This window comes from Sylvia atricapilla, chromosome 15, assembly GCF_009819655.1.
Source record: "Sylvia atricapilla isolate bSylAtr1 chromosome 15, bSylAtr1.pri, whole genome shotgun sequence".
In the NCBI taxonomy this organism is placed as follows: domain Eukaryota; kingdom Metazoa; phylum Chordata; class Aves; order Passeriformes; family Sylviidae; genus Sylvia; species Sylvia atricapilla.
The window spans coordinates 1,007,159-1,025,706 of NC_089154.1; the positions used below are offsets into that span (position 1 = coordinate 1,007,159).

General features: G+C 39.8%; 1 protein-coding gene across 1 annotated transcript in view; it reads left to right on the forward strand.

The window, feature by feature from the left end:
* The window catches only part of OTOA (otoancorin), a 34,964-nt gene that overhangs the window by 1,111 nt on the left and 15,305 nt on the right, over positions 1-18,548 (forward strand). The window contains exons 5-21 of the mRNA XM_066329669.1: positions 454-541; positions 1,976-2,107; positions 2,709-2,944; positions 3,156-3,259; positions 5,608-5,714; positions 6,176-6,315; positions 8,678-8,801; positions 9,162-9,377; positions 9,888-10,055; positions 10,366-10,506; positions 11,101-11,156; positions 11,526-11,643; positions 12,159-12,232; positions 13,521-13,656; positions 14,519-14,709; positions 16,122-16,215; positions 17,334-17,463. Of these exons, the coding sequence (XP_066185766.1) occupies positions 454-541; positions 1,976-2,107; positions 2,709-2,944; positions 3,156-3,259; positions 5,608-5,714; positions 6,176-6,315; positions 8,678-8,801; positions 9,162-9,377; positions 9,888-10,055; positions 10,366-10,506; positions 11,101-11,156; positions 11,526-11,643; positions 12,159-12,232; positions 13,521-13,656; positions 14,519-14,709; positions 16,122-16,215; positions 17,334-17,463 (2,255 nt within the window). The remainder of the gene's footprint in view (positions 1-453; positions 542-1,975; positions 2,108-2,708; positions 2,945-3,155; positions 3,260-5,607; positions 5,715-6,175; positions 6,316-8,677; positions 8,802-9,161; positions 9,378-9,887; positions 10,056-10,365; positions 10,507-11,100; positions 11,157-11,525; positions 11,644-12,158; positions 12,233-13,520; positions 13,657-14,518; positions 14,710-16,121; positions 16,216-17,333; positions 17,464-18,548) is intronic.

Below are 18,548 nucleotides of genomic sequence, written 5' to 3' on the forward strand. Positions count from 1 at the left end.
CAGTGTAAGCCTCAAAGGCCATTGCACTCCTACGTGGTTTGAGAAAATCAGTGGCTGTGTAAGGAAGACACAGTGAAATGAGTGACTGCTGAAGGGGAGGCAGCAGTCACTCCCTGTGCTTTCTGCAAGCAGATCAGAACAGGCATTATGGGGTGCCAGAAAGCACAGGCCTTGGTGGTGGTACTAATGGCAACACCTTGGAAAATTGACTTTATTGTGGGTGGTTGTGGAATTAGATGGAAAAAACCTAATTAATTCCATTCCCCATTGAACCATGTATTTTCATTGCATTAAATAGATCAGTTATTACTCTGGCTAGGCAAAAAAAATGAATACATTTGTCATTATGGTATTGGACTCTTTGTTTCTCTTTTTCTTTTTTACTCTTGTAATCTGCTGTTTAACTTTTTATATTATTTTACTGGCATTTTTTTATCCTGTTTTCTGTTACAGCTCTAATGTCTGGACAACAGATCTGCTTACAAAAGTCATGGCATATTTTCATGCCCAGGAAGTTATGTTTACTCTTAGCAGCCTCCAGGTTTGTGACATTTAGGATGCATGAAAAATTTTATTTGAAAAGGAATTCAAAAAACTCAGCCTATCTCTGTAGCCAAAGCTAGGTGGCCAATGATAGAGGTAATTAACACATCTACGGTGTAGCAGCTAAATAGGAAATAGTAATAGGTTGTCTTTTTCCCTGAAGATTGCAGGAGTATACAAAGCAGAAATAATAATAACAACCTTTTTTGCTTTTCCTCTGATGCAAAGCAGGAACTGGGATTTTTCGTGCTCATTGTTTCTGAGTTGAGTGTATATAAATGCTGTTTCCCCAGAAAATGATGGATTTCTCCCAGAGTTTGACTGGCTGCAGTTCACACTTCTCCTTATGGAATGAGAGGCACCAGAGCATCCTATAAAATGCCTCCACCTTTTAAAGCTTCTCTCAATGCTGTTTTTGTAAATTATCGATGTGGAAGTGATGCAGGAAGGAGTTGTTTGTTCCACCTGCTGCTGAGGATTAGTGATGAGCTGCTTTGAGTGGGGCTGTACCCAGCTAATCAAACCTGAGCCCCTCCCTCATCCCTACACACACTGAAACAGGGAAATGTCAGCTGTGCCCTCCCTGAGCCTCAGGCATTCCCAGAAGCTCCACAGTGCTTGAACCCTGTCCCAACCTCCATGTGTGGCTGTCACAGCTCATCCTCACCTACGTTTTCCTGCCACTGCCCCTTCCCTTTGTCAGGTTTATTGGTAGCCTGAGGCTCTCAGCGGGCTCAACCCTGAGGCATAAAGGAACTGTGTTAATATTTGGTGGTGGCAATGCAAGTTAAGCAAAGGCAGCAAAGGACAATTGCAACTCAAATTCAAAACCAATTCTGAAATAATTCTGTCAGGAAATACAAGGAATTTTGCTCTAGTTTGCTGCTAATGAGCCTTACATTTATTTCTGTTCCAATGTTATGATTCCCCTTCAATTTTTCAAAATAAGCATGAGATTGTTAACTGGTAATGCAGCTTGATGTGTGAGAGAGTATTTTTGGCTTATGACCTGGTAGAGACTTTTCCTCACATCTAATTGCACATTTCCTTCCCTTTTTTGAGTCATATGCACATGGTACCTGATTTTTTTTAGGCTTTTTTTTAGCTCTTTAAAAGTCTCATTTTCACAGTCTGCTGTGTGAAGCAGAAAAGCTTTATTACTCCTGTTTTATGACGTGAGAAACTGAGGCATCTTTGTTAAAAAGCTCCCTCGAGAGAACTTGTTCATGAAGCCAAGAATAGGACTTGAAAATGTCTTTCAGAATGCATTTAAATTATTTTTGTTTTCAGTTTGTGTGGAGAATAGTTATTTTGTTCATTGGCAGCACAGACAATGCAGAGCTAAGCACTTCTCCTTGAGCACAGATTTTCAGGGAGTAAAAGTACAATAGTATGAGTGTTATATATAGTACATGTATTTTTCTATACTTAGATGTCCATTAAAAGTTACCTGAAGAACCTTTTATACCAGCCCAGGCAACTACTGTCTGAATTGCAACAGCTTGATCAGCAGCAGTTCCAAACTGCAATGAAGTACCTCTTCAACAGCAAAAAAGAGCATCTTGTAAGTGAGTTTCCACTTGTGCAAAGGCAAAGCTGCTGTCAGTGGTTCAGATAAATGGAAATGGACAGCCTAGGGGGCTCACAGTGCAGGCCCTGCACTTGCTTACCTTGCTTGGATTGGATTCCAGGACTCCCTCTCCTCTTAGGTTAGACTTAGTTCATTTAACTCTTATTGTCTAAAAGTTACCACAAGTCCAAATCAGTCATTTGGATTTTCACTGCCATCAGTAGAGAGAAACTCATCTGCAGAGAAGTGTTCAACCTCTTACAGTAACACCTAATGTAGGTAGGGCCAGTTATTCTCAGGGAGAACCTCTTGTTGGTGGCTGTAAAAAGAGCCAAGATGGCTAAAGAAGGTGAAATTAGTAATTTTGTTAATCAGCCATTTGAAATATCTTTCTGGGTTTTATAAAAAAATTCAAACTGGTCTCTGCCCAATGCCAGAAAGGAATTACATGAAGTAATGCAAATAACCAGTACTTTTCAGATGTTTTTCATGAGAACAGCATCATATTCTTTGTAGAGTGCTCTCTGTCAAGCCTCGAAATGAGCAATATATTGAATTAATCAGAGATGTTAATTTAACACTTTGTTGCTTGCAGGAAATGGGAAATATTATTCTTGACTGGGGCAAGACTAGAGAGAGAATTTTTCAAAGCCCAGGAGTAAACAGGACCTTGTTCCTTGTAACACTGGATAAATGCTTCCTGGCTCTGAGTGCCCTGGACTGTGTGGATATCCTGAGTCAGGTTCTGCGTATGTCAGCTGTCAACTATCTCCAGCCTGATGTGGTTGAGAGTCTCCCAAACCTTCTGCTGGAGGATGCTTTCAGAAACTTGTAAGCCATTTATTCTTCAGACACAATTAATACTATGTTGGATTTACTGACTCTTTAACAAGAGGTTGCTATATGGTCTCGGTCTGTTTTCCAGATACAGCTTTCTGCTTATGTATAAGGAATGCTGTTTCTAAAATCATTTGTCCATGTGTCATGAAAAAAAAAGAATAGTTAACTCTCTAGTGAACTAACATGCCCATGTATCACTTAGATCATCATTATTCAAGGACCTCTATGACAGAACCTCAGCAAGCACTCAGAGAGCTCTCTATGGCTGGATGAAGGAAATTCTACAGAAATCTTACAACATGAGTGGTATGTTACAAAGTGTTTTCTTCTTGCTTATCATAAGAGAAAAGCACTCAGCAAAAGGCCTGTCCAATTGTACTGAATTGTTTCCCCAGTTAACATGGGTCTGTGTAAGAGTAGCTGTCTGGAATACCTTTTCTGCAGAACACAGTAAATATAATGTGTTTGTTACTCATGACAAATAGTTCTCCAAAGATGATTGAACTTACAGAGAAGAATCATTCTATTGTTAAGGCTGGAAAAGACCTCCAGGATCATTGAGTCCAACCAATGGGCTCTTCCTCTGTTCTACATAGAGCCAGACACAAAGTCTTTTTCTAGTACTCTAGTCTTTTCTCTCTGTCCTGTTTCTATGTCTGAAATAGGATACAGTGGCCAGGTGTTCTGCCAAGGCGTGTTGTTCTCTTCTGAACTCCTGTTCAGACCAGAAAAACAGCTCTGGCTCAGGATACATTATCCACTACACTGGTTAAAAACACAAAAGAAATGCAAGATGTTGTGGAGGCACATGGCACCAACTCAATCAGCAAAGGGACAAGATAAAACCAGAATTAATTAATCCTGATTGGATGCATTTTTGCACATCTGTTTGCCTGGTTAATGTGCCTGAAACAGCTGTTCCATAGCTGGGACAGGCAGGATGGGCTCCACAAGGGGGCTGTGCAGGGCACTGAACCATCTGAGCTGGTGCCTGGGCTTCACTGAGCATCCCAGCACAGCTGTCCTGGGAGCATTTAGACCTTACAGATGTGTATGTTCCTCCTCTCTCACTAGAAATCAAAGGTTAAAGGCCCACTTGCTTCAGTGGAGCTAAATTTGCCTCCTGGGTCTCCTGCCATTTCAAAATATCAGAGTAAAACCAGTAAGTCGTGGAGAGGAGGTTCTTGCTACTGCTGTGAGGTGATGTTGGTGCCAGTGCATTGCTGGGGAAGCAAAGATGCAGAATTTGCCTGATGCTACTCAGCAGTCCTGGGAAAATCCCTCAGCATCACCTTGGGTTGTGTCTGAAGCATTGGCAAACCCTCAATTTGTGGAAGATCACCCAGCTTGGGAGGGACTGGGAGTTTCTGTACCTCTTTTTTCTCCCTGGCTGCTGTTTCACATGCCAAAAGCAACACAGATGTGGTGAATCCACCCCCAGGGCATCAAGTGTGGGGTGATTCCCAGCTGGTTGTGGCACTGTGAACCATCAGCCCTGGGCAGGCACACTCAGACTGGAAGTCTAAAGCTCCTTCATGTTTATGTGCACTCCCCAGGCCACAGCAGAGTGCAGGAACAGTCCTGCAGGAGGGTGATTTATTCCCTTTATATGTTGGTAGCACTGGGACCATAGGGATCAGTTTTTGGAGATCACAGCTGCCATGACTGGTAACTGCAAGTCTGTTCTGCCACAGGCCACAGTCAGCATCCTGAAATGGTGCTGGTTTGTCTTTAGCTCTCTTGTCGTGTCTTTCAACTCTCGTAATATTCTGGGTAATGGGAGGTAATATCACTTTAAAAAACACAGGCCTGACAGGTCTGCTGGGATCATCATCTTGTCTCAGTTAAGGAGCTTAGATCTGTGTTTTCAAAAAATCACTTAATGGAGTCCTTCAGCTTCTGATAGATGCAAGCTGTTTTTTTCCAGACACTGGAAAGTCTTCAAAGTGCACTGATGATTTTATTTTAACAGAGTTGTGAGTATCAGCACTGCCGAGGAATGTGTTCAGAGGTGTCACACGCTGAGCCATCCAAATGACAACACCCTGGAGAAAACAGTGGCTCAGGGTATCCATGGAGTCCATAAATATGTTTTTTCTCTGGGATATTTGGATCTTGATTTTATTTTCAAGCCTTGGGAGAGTGTTACTAAATGAATGCCATTTTTTAACTGTTATGCAGTGTTTTGTGTTTTTGTCAGGCTATTTCCATGTAGGTATTTGAACAGTTTTTCATTTTCTCCATTATTGCTATTGCATATTGCTGAAGTAAGTGGCATCATCAATAACAATATATAAGATATATGAAGTATCATGCCTTCCTGATGTTCTTAAATAATGCAGTTGATTAGGAAAAGTGAATTTTAAAAACACTGCTCCATATTTAATACTTTTGGGTAAATTTTTCCTGTCCTACACTTTATCCATTCTCTATTTCAACAACATAAAACATTAATTGTTTTTATATGAGAAACTTTGAGACACCTGAAAGACTATTTCTTTTTCATTAAAAAAAAATTATGGACTCATGAAAGTGTTATGCTAAAATGTAGCAAATGGAGGTAAATTTAATTATTTACCAATGACAATATACAATATATTTGAAAAGTAATTACTTTCTTAACTTCATAGTGAGTATTTATTTGTACAAAACAGAGTTCAATGAATCAACTTCTTGGGTCAGTGCAGAAAGCTTATGGATTTTGGGAAGATACATGGTCCATCTCCCATTAGAAGAAATTCTGAAAATTAGTCTCAATGAAGTAAGTAACAACGTGTGGTTGGATATATTATTGGCAAGTGATGTCAGCTACAAACAATATGAACACAAATGCAAACCTAGACATGAAAAGTAGCTTCGTATATTTTAATAAATTAAACATAAAGAGAAAATATAAAGAGAAAATATAAATGTATTCTTTACAAAATTTTATATTTTTAATTTTAAATATGCCTGTCATTAATATGTAGTTATGTATCTGTATCAGACTTCTGTGTCTTCTACTGAAAAGAAGCAATGATATATTAATCTCAAATTATATGACATTTTGGCAGAGAATCACTCAAATCACTCTCTCAGCTTTGCCTTCAGAAATATTGGTTTATCCAAATCTTCCTTTCTCTATAACACAAATAGGCTCAATTAATTTTGAGTGTCAGACGCACACTTTATAGGATTCACTGTCTGACAGTGCTGATGTGTGGTTTTGTTTGTGCTGGCCAGATCAGGCTGTTCATCAGCTACGACAACGCAACAAAGCAGTTGGACATGGTGTATGATATCACACCAGAGCTTGCACAGGCCCTCCTGGAAAGGATCAGCTCATCAGGATTTGATATGAGGAACACTTCAACTATCTACAGGCAAGGCTGCTTTGCTTTTTCTTTTATGGCTGTGTTTAGATGGAACAACCAACTAAGAAGAAAATGGAAATTGATAGCACAGCACAGCTTTTTCATTCCAGCAAAAAAATCTAGGCTGAAATCCAGCTCTGTTTAGCAACAGTGAACAATTGCTACTTTATGAATTTTTGGTGGTGTGCCTAATTAGCTAATGCTTTGTCTCCTGCTCCACAGTGAGGAGATGCCTGTAGCAGTCATAGGAAGTCTGCAGCAGTATCTGAGGCACCCAGTCAGAGCTCCACCACATTGTAGAGCAATAAAATAAACTGGGACAGCCAGGGCATGAGCTGTCTGGGCTGCTTGGATCACAGAACATGGAGGTGTTTGGTGGAAATCATGTAACAGTTAGGACTGAAGGAGGAAATCTCAACTCCTGCCAGCCCGGACTGCACGTGGGTGGGTTTAAATTGGCATGAGTGTTAGCAGAGAAGGCACAAAGTGAAGCAGTGTAAAGCTTGCCCTGCTGTCATCTTTGTCCTGCAGGGTAGAGATGAGCCATACTTAAATATGTTTGAATGTTAGGTGTGTAAGCAGGAAACTAAATTTTCAGGGCTGTCAAATCTGCACTGAACTAACTTTAACAATAATAAAAAACCAAAATAAACTGCAGCGAGCGTGAGAAAGCTCTACACTCCACATTTACATTTACACTGTCATATCAGTGGATGTATTTAGTCCCCAGACAATGCTGTCTGAAATTATTTGTGGTCTCCTTGGGGGATACCTTGGAGTTTTGAACTAATGGAGAATATGCTTTATGGCTTCAGAGCTGCTGTCATTACTCCAGTGCAGCTCGCTGACTTCCATGAAGCATTGCTCATTGTCGGAGGAGTAAGCGAGAGAAGAGTTATGCCCACGCTCTAAATTTCAATGTCAGAAATCTTAAAAATTATTTTGTCACTCACAAGAGCTGCCACATTCTCACAGATGAGAGAAATGTCATGCTCCATAATCCTTAATATATTCCATTTTTACAACACACTTAGTTTATGTTACTCATTTTAACCATACTGTTGATTTAAATGCACTTTTACTTTTAAGAAGTAGTGTTATTCATTTCTGCTAATCCCAAAGGAGATGAAGAGCTTTTTGTAGCTATGCAATAATGCATCAGAATGTAATTATTTGTTATAAAAGTGCTCTTATAGATGTTTCTTTGATTTGTATGTTGGTTTGATGATCTCCCATGAATTCAGATGTGCTGCTGAAGCAGTGTTTTGTTATGTCAATGGCAGTTTGTTGTTGAGGGATTGGAGGAACTAAAAGCCTTTCTGTGCTGCAGAATTTGACTGAGTTTGTGGTAGTGCTGCAGCATTCTCCACTGATGATTTGATTCACATCTGGACATTACTGCCCACACTCTGCCTGTGCCTGTCTCATTGAACTGCAAAAAAACAGGGACTGTAGCAGGAACGCTGGACTTTGGCCATATCTTTGAGGTTCTTCTTCTGTGTAAATTATGAAGTCAAAAGCTGAGAATTTACAGGGACAGAGAATTGACTTAAGCTTCCTAATGAACTGGTTCATCCCCATCACTATATAGTTCAAAGTCCAGACATGGTGATACACAATTCCGAGCTCTTTCTTTGCAGGGCTGCAGGTAAAGGCAGTAAATAAGCATGAGGTCTAAGCCAGAAGGACACCTACAACAGGCACTTCCCCATGGTGGTGTGACTCCAGAGGTTAATGGAAATGTTGACTTAAATATTACAGCATGGAAACTGGGAAGGAAAATGAGCTCAGTTCACAACCCTGCCTTGCAGACTGCTGTGCTGGCACAAGTGGGCAGTGAGCCTCAGTGTGCCTTCTCCTAACCAGTGTTGAACTGGGCAGGTCTCCATCCAATGGCCAGTCCTGTGTTCGATGTGAAATACAGCAGGCTTTGTTTAATCCTAAAATGATAAAGAGGCCATGCCCCAGCTGCTGCTCTGAAACACAGATGGGTTGTGTTGCTTGTGAAATCCAAGCAGGACTCAGAGTTCAAAACATCCAATCAAAGGAGGTAAGAACTCAGCAAGCCACTTCTAGAGACTTAGTAATAGCCCTCGAGGGAAGTGGAGTCATTAACTGGGACAATCCAGCCATGGACAAATGGAACCAGCACAGGTAAATTCTCAAGCACAAGCAATCTAGGCAGAATTCAGCTGAATACAAAGGCCAGTGCATTACAGGTTAGGTTTTAAACACTGCAGGTTGAGGCACTCTTGACAAACAGAAATGGCTCGAGTTGTGATCACAAGGAGAGGGTACCAAGCTGTGTTTCTGTTTCCCAATAGTGACATCTTTTATGTCAGGAGGGAGCTAATGAATTTCTGCTTTATAGGCTAGGTTTGTTGGTTTGCTTTTATGATGACCTGGAACAGATGGATGCAGCTGTGGCCCGAGCTCTGCTTCATCAAATGATTAAATGCAATCAGCTGAGAGGTTTCCAGGCCAAGGTTCATGAGGTGTGTACAACGTTTGTCCTTCTTGCCTGTCATAATCCTATGAGCAGAGGAGGATGGATGTTCCTCTTAAATAAGGAAAGAAATGAGTGAAAAATTATTGGGACTTAAGAAATCAGGGAAAATAGTTTTTGGGGATGCAAAGAACAGAAGACCATTTTGGGTGCTCATTCTTTTCTCCTTCTGTTTCATACTCCTGTTCCATATTCGTTTCACAACTGTGGTTCTATTTTTGAAATTTTATGAAGTGTGTGAATATTTGCCAATGCCTATTCCAGAGATTCCAGTTAATGTTTTGGGTGGTAATGGAAATTGGTTCTTGGCAGATTTTTATTTCCAATCTGCTCTTTTTGTTTGATTTAGCTCAAATCTCGGCTCCTGAACATTGCCATGCAAAACCAGACATTGAATGAAACCCTTGGATCTCTGTCAGATGCTGTGGTTGGACTAACTTCAAGTCAGCTGGAATCTCTGTCACCTGAAGCAGTGCATAATGCTGTTGCAACATTAAACCAAGTCTCTGGGTGGGCAAAGAGCCAAGTTATGATTTTATCCAGTAAATATCTCTCTTATGCAAAGGTACCTCTGATAACAGCTTTCCTACCTTCTGTTTTTAAAAGTGAAATGGCTTCTTCTCAACAATAACTGTAGATTTTGAAAAGTTTAGTACAAGAATTTTATTTAGTTAGTGGCCTGAAAAATGTGTTTAAATAAAATAAAAGCATCTAAGATTGTACATCTCAAAGTAGTTCTCCAGTAACAGAGAGAGAGTGAATATTTGGATTTGGCAGTTGTATATATTATATGTCACTGCCCTAAGCAGAATTTGCATGATCAGAGATCCCAGGCTGTATATTCAAATATACTGTAATGTAAGGAATCAGGTCCTGGTTGAAGTTTCAGAAAAAGGAACTTCCAAGAAACTTCAGGCGTTTGTTCCACGGACAGACACAGAAAATGCATTCCCAGGCAAGAAATGTCTTAAGTATTTAACAAGAATAGTTTTGCTTTATTTACTGACTTTTGCTTTGAAATATATCTGCTGTTCTCGAGAAAACCTCCTGTTTGCTTGTGCTGTTCTCCCTGCAGGTTTTATCATTTTATAACGTGAGCCAAATGGGTGCCTTGGTGACAGGAATTGGCACCTGGTCACTGCACAGCATGAACCCCAGGGAGCTGGCTCAGATTATTCGAGGCACAACATCCCAGTACTTGTCTGACTTATCTCCTGCACAGCAACAGGGCATCCTCAGGAAGGTGATTATAAACTCCAGTATGCAGCAGGTTCTCTCTGCACAAGAGCACAGTAACCAGAAATGTAGAGCATAATTTAAACTAAGATGTGTCCTTTAGCTCAATGGTTAATGGTTCTACTGCTTTCTTTCTACACAATACAAAGTGTATTTTGAAGGCTGTATCTTGCTTATTTCCATTGTGTTTTTAATACTGTCGTGTTTTTCCTTTATCCTCTTAAGAGAAATATTGCACGGAGTAGAAAGAAGGGCAAATCCTGTAAATCTAAGCATCAGTTCAGAAATGCCATTTATTTCTGTGTTCCTCTTTTTAGATAGCTGCATCTGGAGATTTTTCTTCATCAGTCAAAGATATACAAGGAGCTTTCTTTAAAGAAGTCTCTCTTTCTGGTTTATGGAAGCAAACTGGATTTAATTCTTCAGTGCTGAAAGAAAAAGAACTGAGAAGCAGCCAGGTAAAAAATGTTATGCAGTTCCCATTCCACTGCAATTTAGTGTGATGGGAGAATTGGAAAAGTGGTGTAATATATTTGTGTTCAAGGAACAAAGGTAAAAGGAAGGAACTGCCCCAATTACATCTCAACATAAACACCAAAGGGCCTTTAGAGCCCAAGCAGCACTGTGAGACAACACTATGGAAAAGGAAGCATTAATATGCTGAGTTTAAGCCCCCAGGTTTCTGCCATGTAAATTTTCTCTTTCCAGTACTGTATATTAGACATTTGCATGTAGAGTCTTTGATTCTGTCCAGAGAGATGAAAGGTTGGATCAGATGATCTCCAGAGCTCACTTCAGCACAAAGTTTTTCCGTGGTTGTGGTCTGTGTACAGGTTTAACATCATTCCATATTGCCAGTCAGTGATGGCTTGTCTTGTGAAGAAAAACTTCAGCCAAACTGGATGCCAAACCTTTTGGTTGCTCAAGCTGGACCACAGAAGTATCTTTAGAGTACATAAGAGAGCTCAGAGTACAAAAACTTTGTAGTAATTATCGTCTTTTACAACTGGATTAACTAAAGTTACCTTTAGTTATGGTGGGTTTATTTTCAGGCTTTGTATCTGTATGAATTACTGTCCGAGGAAAACCATCCTGTTGACCTTCTAAGGTAAGGACTATATCTCTTTTCAAATGGGATTTAAGACTAGTTTTTTGATAAGAGCAACTTTGAGGTAATCAATACATGGTTATTATGTATTACCTTATGTTTATTCATTCCTGGATACCACAGGATAATTCACCTTCCTTATTAAAAAGCATCTTCAAAACCAAAATCAGGATCAAAGCATTACAGAGGTTTGGGTGTTTAAAGGCTTAGTTGATATTTTTCAATTTGTTTGCATTTTTACTTTCAACAGCCTTTTATGCACAAGAAATGGGAGAGGTGAAGAAACTGTGTCTTAGGATGGGATTGTGGGCAATAAGGACTAGATCCTGCTTAAATATTCATAAGACTGAAATTTGCCTTTCCTATCAGCACAGGACAGCTTGTGAAAGGAGTAACTTGTCAACTCTTTGAAAGTATGGACACAGACATATTTTTAGACAATTTTGAATTCTTTGAAATGAATCTTCATCTGCTTTCTCCATATCAGGTAAAAAAAACCAAAAAAACCACTTTTGTACATAAACATACTACCCAATATCCAAATTAGGAAGATTAGAATTTGGTTCATTCTGTCTTTGTTTTTTGTGGGTTTTTTTCAGAATCATGTATGTCTCAACTTGTCTGTTAGCATATTTTATTTAAATCTTTTATGTGTGAATGTGTCTGTTATGATATTTCATTTTGACAATTTTGTTTGTCGCTTACAAATTGCAAGAAATTCCTATAGACCTTCTGACTTGTTAATTCATGAGTAATCTGTTTGAAAATACAGAGAAGTTTCAGAAACATATAAATGTTCTCATGTTTCCAAATATATAATGTGTCATCTCTGAATGTCTACAAAAAGAAAACTAAAAAAAGCCAGATAAAAATTCTCTCTGAAGATAATATGCAGAGTATTATATATGCTAATTTATATATATGCTGCAATAAACAAGCCATTTTTCTATTCTTCTTCAAAATTGCTAGAGGTTTAAGATGCTAAATTTTTGTTGCTTTTAGGTTAATTGTTTGGCATGGAAATTTTGGAAAGTCTCGAATGCATCCATTCCTCCCTTCCTCTTACTGGCACTTCCGTGAGTTACATCTAAGTCCATCTTAACTTTTCAAATAATCTCTTCAGTCCTAAGAAAACTGATGATTCAAATAAATGGTAATTTATCAGTGGTCACTGACTGTAGGCAAAATCTGTCTTAAGTGAAAGTTGGTCATACTTTGTGTCCTTTAGTACAGCACATTTTTGTCACAATTGTGGGGTTTTCCCCCCTAGGTAGCTTACTTGGTTTATGTTTGCTTATTTGTTTAGGGGTCTTTTTGAGAGTGGATAGAGGATAGTGGCTAGTGGGGGGAGGATATAGAAGAAAAAACCACTGGGTACTGCTAAAGTAAATTGATCTGTATGGTTAGAAACACTCCACTGTGTTTCAAGACATTTGTGTAAGTTAGCAAAATTTCTCAGTGATAACTTTTCTCCTGAGGGAAAAAAAACTTTTGTATTGATGAGAACTCCTTAATTGTAAAACTTGTTAATTCCTTCCTTTCTTTCTTTGTCTCTTTCTCACTTTCTGTCTCTTCTGCCCTTTCTCTCTTTTTTTTCTATGTGCTTAAGGGGGAAAAAAGGAGTGAGAACCCTTCTTTGTTTGGAATATTTCTTAATTGATGAAAGTAAGAAAAGTATTCCATTTGAAAAGTCTCTACTACATTTAACAACTAAGAATAGAAATACTTTAATGCAAGGCTTCCTACAAACTGCAGCACCCAGTGACTTGGCAGCAAATTCCATGTTGCTTGTTGAGAGCCATCAGAAGTTACTGGTGCTGTTGCCTACAGACCCTGGCAAGGCTGGGCCTGTGCAGATGTGGGCTGTGGCTTTGTTTGTAAATGTTGTCTGCTTTCTTCTCTGTGTGGAGAAGAGCATAAATTTTGTTTAATTTGGCAGGATTTTTGGATTTTGATGAAAAGGAAACCTATTCTAAAACTACTTGTGGTCCTTAGGCCACCCACCACATCTTCATTCATCAGAGAATTATTCCTAATAAAATGGAGAAAGGGGAAAGCTTCTGACCTGTAGACAGTCTTGTTTCATATGGTGGTAAAGCATCTCAGAGCACTTTCATCCACTTGCACCTATTTATAATTCTTAGCCATTTTTTGAAGTTCAGTTCACGTGCTGGTGGACTGGAAGAAGACAGATGTTGAAGTTAAGTGAGAGTTAATTGCAATTTTTTTTGCCTGTCTGGCTTATGATTTTTCAAGTCCAGCCTTGACTCTAAATATTTCTGTCATCACAGATTTCATGGGTATGATTGTGGGTATTATGAAGGTCAGGTTTGCATTCGGAGACCTTTTGAATTCTTTCTGCAGTTCTGAGTATCTGGAGTACGTTACAGGCCCTTTGTGTGTCCCTTTCCTTGAACGTCTGGGGAAGACTGGAATGGACCTTCTGAACCCAAGCCATCACAAAAGGGATGCTGTCCTGCAAAAAGTACAGGAGTGCTTGGTGGGTATGGCTGAGAGGGGTCAGCAGAGGAGGAGACACCATGGAGGAGGAGAGAGTCACCACCTACATGAGTTCTTCACCCATCCATCTGCATTCTTTTGGGGGGTTTATGTACTGTTTCAGTTTTATTGTTTGCTCCTTAAGGAAACCTTTTTACAGCTTGCTTAGCAGCTTTCCTCGACTCCATGCAGGTTACAAAGTGTTCTCATGAAATGTCATTGCTGGCCAGGACAGCCTGGAGCTGACCAGTTTGCTCCTGGAGCTGTTCCCCTGGCTCCAAGTGGTGCCTGTCCAAGCAGAGCTGTTGTGGCACAGGGAGCTCCATGGGAGAGGTGGTGGTACCAGGAGGATTTTTTTTGACTTCTGCTGTCTGAAAGCTGCAGCACTCACCAGTTTTTAGGGGAAACTAGTTCTTTGATGTAGCTGTGGCTATTGCTGTCCTTACACACAGTACCAGCTGTATAATCTCCAGTGTTTTGGCAGCTGCTTGAGAAACCCCTCAGAGCTCAGCTTTCTAACAGCAAGAGCTTGGGGCCCCTCTGCTGCAAGGGGCCAGATGAGGCTGTGCTGCCAGACAGAACTGCACCAACTCTGCAAGGTGATGGGTGGTCACATTCTTTATGTGTGATTCAGTATGGAATAAAGAATACTGAAAGCTCTGAGAAGTGATTATGAATATTACCAGTTGGATTGGTAAAAGAAAAAATGTAAGGCAGTCTCGGCAGAAATTGTAGATTAAGTTGCCAGTGCAAACTGTTCTGTCTTTGTTCCTTACAGCTTAAATGAGTTGTGATGCGGCTGAGTGGTACAGGGCAAGAGCCAAGGGTAGCTCTGCCAACAGGGCAAATGCTTCTTGTTTCAGAACAGCTCCATTGCTGATGAATATGATGTTGACCTCCTTGGAAATCTAATCTGCCACTTACCTCCAGCCTTTCTACATGGCAGAATGTCCCTGAAGGCAATGGCAGCAGCCCTACATCAATTCAAAGTTTGCCAACAGCTCAGCCATGAGCAGATGACTGAAATGAAATACCAACTCCTTCAGTTATATGGGTAAGATATTGGATACACCACCTTGGTCATGCTGGTGGTTAGACCATGCAAACACCAAGCATTTGCTTTGCCCAGATGAACTGCAGTGAAAACAGCACAAAGCAGCTTTTGTCACTGCCCAAGCTCAGAGTCTTGTCCACTAGAATGACATTCCTGTTCTTGTGTGTAATGTGATAACTGTGGAACAAAATATGCCTCCAGGGACACGCTGCATGACTTAAGTCCCAGGGGAAAAGGAGGCAAAATGTAATGTTTGAAGAGGGGCAGCCAAATAGGCTCACTGGCCTGGCAAGAGAAAGGGATTACAAGCAGAGAATGGTGCAGGAATGCAGGGAATGGGAAAATGGAAGTGGGATGCTTGGTGTGCTGATGTGAGAAGACAAGTAAAGAAAACTGCAAGCACCTGTGGCAATAGGAGAGAGCAGAGAAGAAGCAGAGGGATATAAAGTTTGGGCATCTGAAGCAGCAGAGTGGGTGGCACGTTGGGTGTCACGAAGGACTCAGATTAGGAGGACGAGTAGAACCTCACTGGTATCAGTCACACAAAGAACAAAGTCATCCTCTATCTAGCAGGAATATACAGTTTCTCTCTTGCACTGTCTCTTGGATGTATCTTGTGTTTGAAAAGGGAGATGGGATGCACAATTTCTAACCACCCCTTTGCCCCAGAGTTGGTCACTTGATCCACCTAATCACGTTAGATGCTGTTCAGCTTCCTCCTAGTCAGCATTTTTCTGTGATGGGATAACTGTATTTTCCAGCAGATTCCGTCCCTGCATTGATCTTGGTACAAATCGGTTCTATTGAATTGTGCTACACAGTGCTAAATAAGATTTTATTTTCTTTTATATAATTTAATTTTGAAGATATTTAAACATCCTTATGGTGGATCAAATAAAGTTCTTTGTGGGAACATAAGCTAGTAATGTATTTGTTACTACCCTCTGTAGGCCCTGTCAGGCTGGAAATAACTAAGTGCTTTATTAAGTCACTGACCAAATGGGTTGACTAACATTTGTCAGATTTAGGTGATGTTTCTACTTGTCTTTTGATAACCATTTTGCAGACTACTATTGCAATATGAACTGACAGAAAATGGTAAACTTCCTTTCAAAGAAATAATTATTTCTCCTTGTTCAAACACTAATACTAAGAACACTTGACTATTGAGGAAGACCTCCATCACCACTATATTTTAAGGGTTTTTGTGATTATATTGTGAGTTCCACTAATGCCCTATGCCCAGAGAGATGAGAAAATGCAATCAGGTGCTTACAACAATGAATCATCATCATTGGCATAGAACTATCTGTATTTCCTGTATGATAAAGTGTCATAAAAACACTGAAGTTTTAGTATTAATTTTATTGTAACATTCTTTATTAATATAATTTTTCAAAATATTTTTTCAGCTTCTCAAATAACTGGACAGCAGAAACAACATTAGATGTTGGACCATTTGTAGCCCTGCTGTCAAAAGAGGAATTAAATGTCCTTGCTGAAAAGGTATACTTTTATTAAAAATTTTAAATTTGTAACAGATATTTTAGAACTTGGATTTGTGAATGTCATAATGCAGTCTAAATTATGTAACCTGAATGCTGAACTAGGTAAATAATTCTTCTGACAAGGAACCCTGTATTAATGTTTCACATATTCTTGACTTCATCAAAGGGTTTTTTTCTTGAGGGTAATGTTACTATAAACAATACTTGCATTTGTACAATGACAATTGTACATTTTCATGTAGAAAAAAAGGGGCATTTATAGTGATGCAGATTCATTTTTAGTACTTTACACCTTGCAGTGCTCTTTACTCCATCCTCCTGCCTTCCAACCATAAAACTTGTGTTTCTTATCCTGTTATTAATGGGATCATACTGATCAAATTAGCATTTACTCATGTGGCCCTTTGCCCTGGGGCCAGCATAGCACAAGTAGCAATATCTGATGGCCTCAGCATTGCACTTTGTAGTTTCCTTGCCCTCTTTAGTTCATATAATCTTAATTTTTCTGTGCATAGGAGTAAACTATACTGGAATAAGGGATTCATTCTTCAGCAGAAATATGTGAACACTATCAGCAGCTTTTCCACTGGAGATAATGCTTATAAATGACCAGATATAAATAGGATTCTTCAAAAGAAAGGAAGGTGCCTAGGATAGTGGAGAAGAGAGGTCAGAAAAGCCTAAAGAAGGCAAATGGGTCAAAGTTATTTCTCATCATTTAATTTGGTCCCTATCCTCAATTCATGCACTTATCTGGCAAATTTAAGACAAGTGAACTGACGCCTGAAATAAAATTGTGGAGCTCATTGCTGCAGGAGGGGCTGGACACAGATACCCATCAGGCAGTGCTCAGGTGTTGCCAGAGGCTAAGGGGGCATACAGGAGAAAGAATCACTTGGAATTTGCTTTGTTCCTAAATTTTTCCCCGTCAAATATGTGCTGCTGACCTTTCAGTAGAAGCCAATTACTCTTTTCTGAAACATCTGCACAATGGGACGAGGCTGAACTGTTACTAACCCCTGCTCTGCTAAAGTCTGCGCAAGTCTTTCTCCTCAAATTGATTTGTTTTAAAAGGGAGAGAAGCCTTATTTATTCTTTCTTCCTTTCCTTTTGAAGTTCCCAGATATCATTTTACAAATAGCAAAGACAATTGGACCAGTTTCTTCAGCTGAAGAGCTTCTGTCAGCTGTGTTCGAGTCAGTCTCCAAGGGCACTGGCAGCGTCGGTTTGTCTCTCAGCAGAGCTGGTCAGTATCGCACCGGGTATCTGCAAAGTGCTGCCGTTTGGGGCTGAGATGGTGCAATTCAGACTTTGTCTCACTTTGTCATCGAATGCATTCTGAGAAGCCGAACAATAAAAGTGAAGTTTTGAGTAACTTACAGACTTTCAGCAAAAAACAGTGAGAGTCTTCATTCTGCTGCTCATCAGCGGAATGTACAATGCACTAATAGCTGGAACACTTTCATTATAGGATTGCATAATTAAGCATGTCCTGGGATCTTTCTGAATGCACAAAGGAAAAAGATGAATGATTCGAATTAGAGGGGTTTATTTGTTTTCTTTTTTTGTTGTTGTTGTTTTTACTTTGTAATCTAATTGAAACCCCTTGAATTTAAAACCTGTGAAGGTGACAAGTTACCGTTGTGCCAAAAGATTGCACATAGTTAATCCTTTGCCAGACATGAGCATATGGTGACTGATCTGTTCTTAAATCTGACAGTGGTGGCACTGTGTTTTTTCTCTCCAAATGGACAAAGTTTGTAATCATCTAAAAGGTATTTTAATTAGCAACCAAACCAATCTATTAGAATCTCTGGTGCCAAATGGATTGTTTTCTTTATATAAGATAGGTACTCTCATTATAGTCTATTATTTTAACAGTTATCCTTTCTTTTATCTGAAATTCACCCAGGCAGAATTTGTAGTCTGTGCCATGGAAAACAATCCTGCTGTGAGGGAAGATTTTGAAAAGCACCAATGGGAATTTAGACCCAAACATATTCAAGGAGCTTGATATGGTCTTCCTTTGTCTTTGAAAATGTCCCCTTTGGTTTTCTGCCTATCAGAATTGTGGTTCAAGCTCTCAGCAAGCCCTGGGCCACCATGGAAATCCATCTGCTTATATAGCAGGAACTCTGAATAATGACTGTGTGTCTCTGGAAGTGAGTTTGCCTCTTACAGTGCTGTATTCATAGGCAGACAGAGGTGGAGGGTATTCTAAGGGTTGTGTTTTTTCATAGCCTGAATCAGAACATGACCTCAGTTGATCAGAGGAGTCATTACACAATCATCAGGCTCTAAAAAAAGCAGGACTCAGCTGGTGAAATAGCA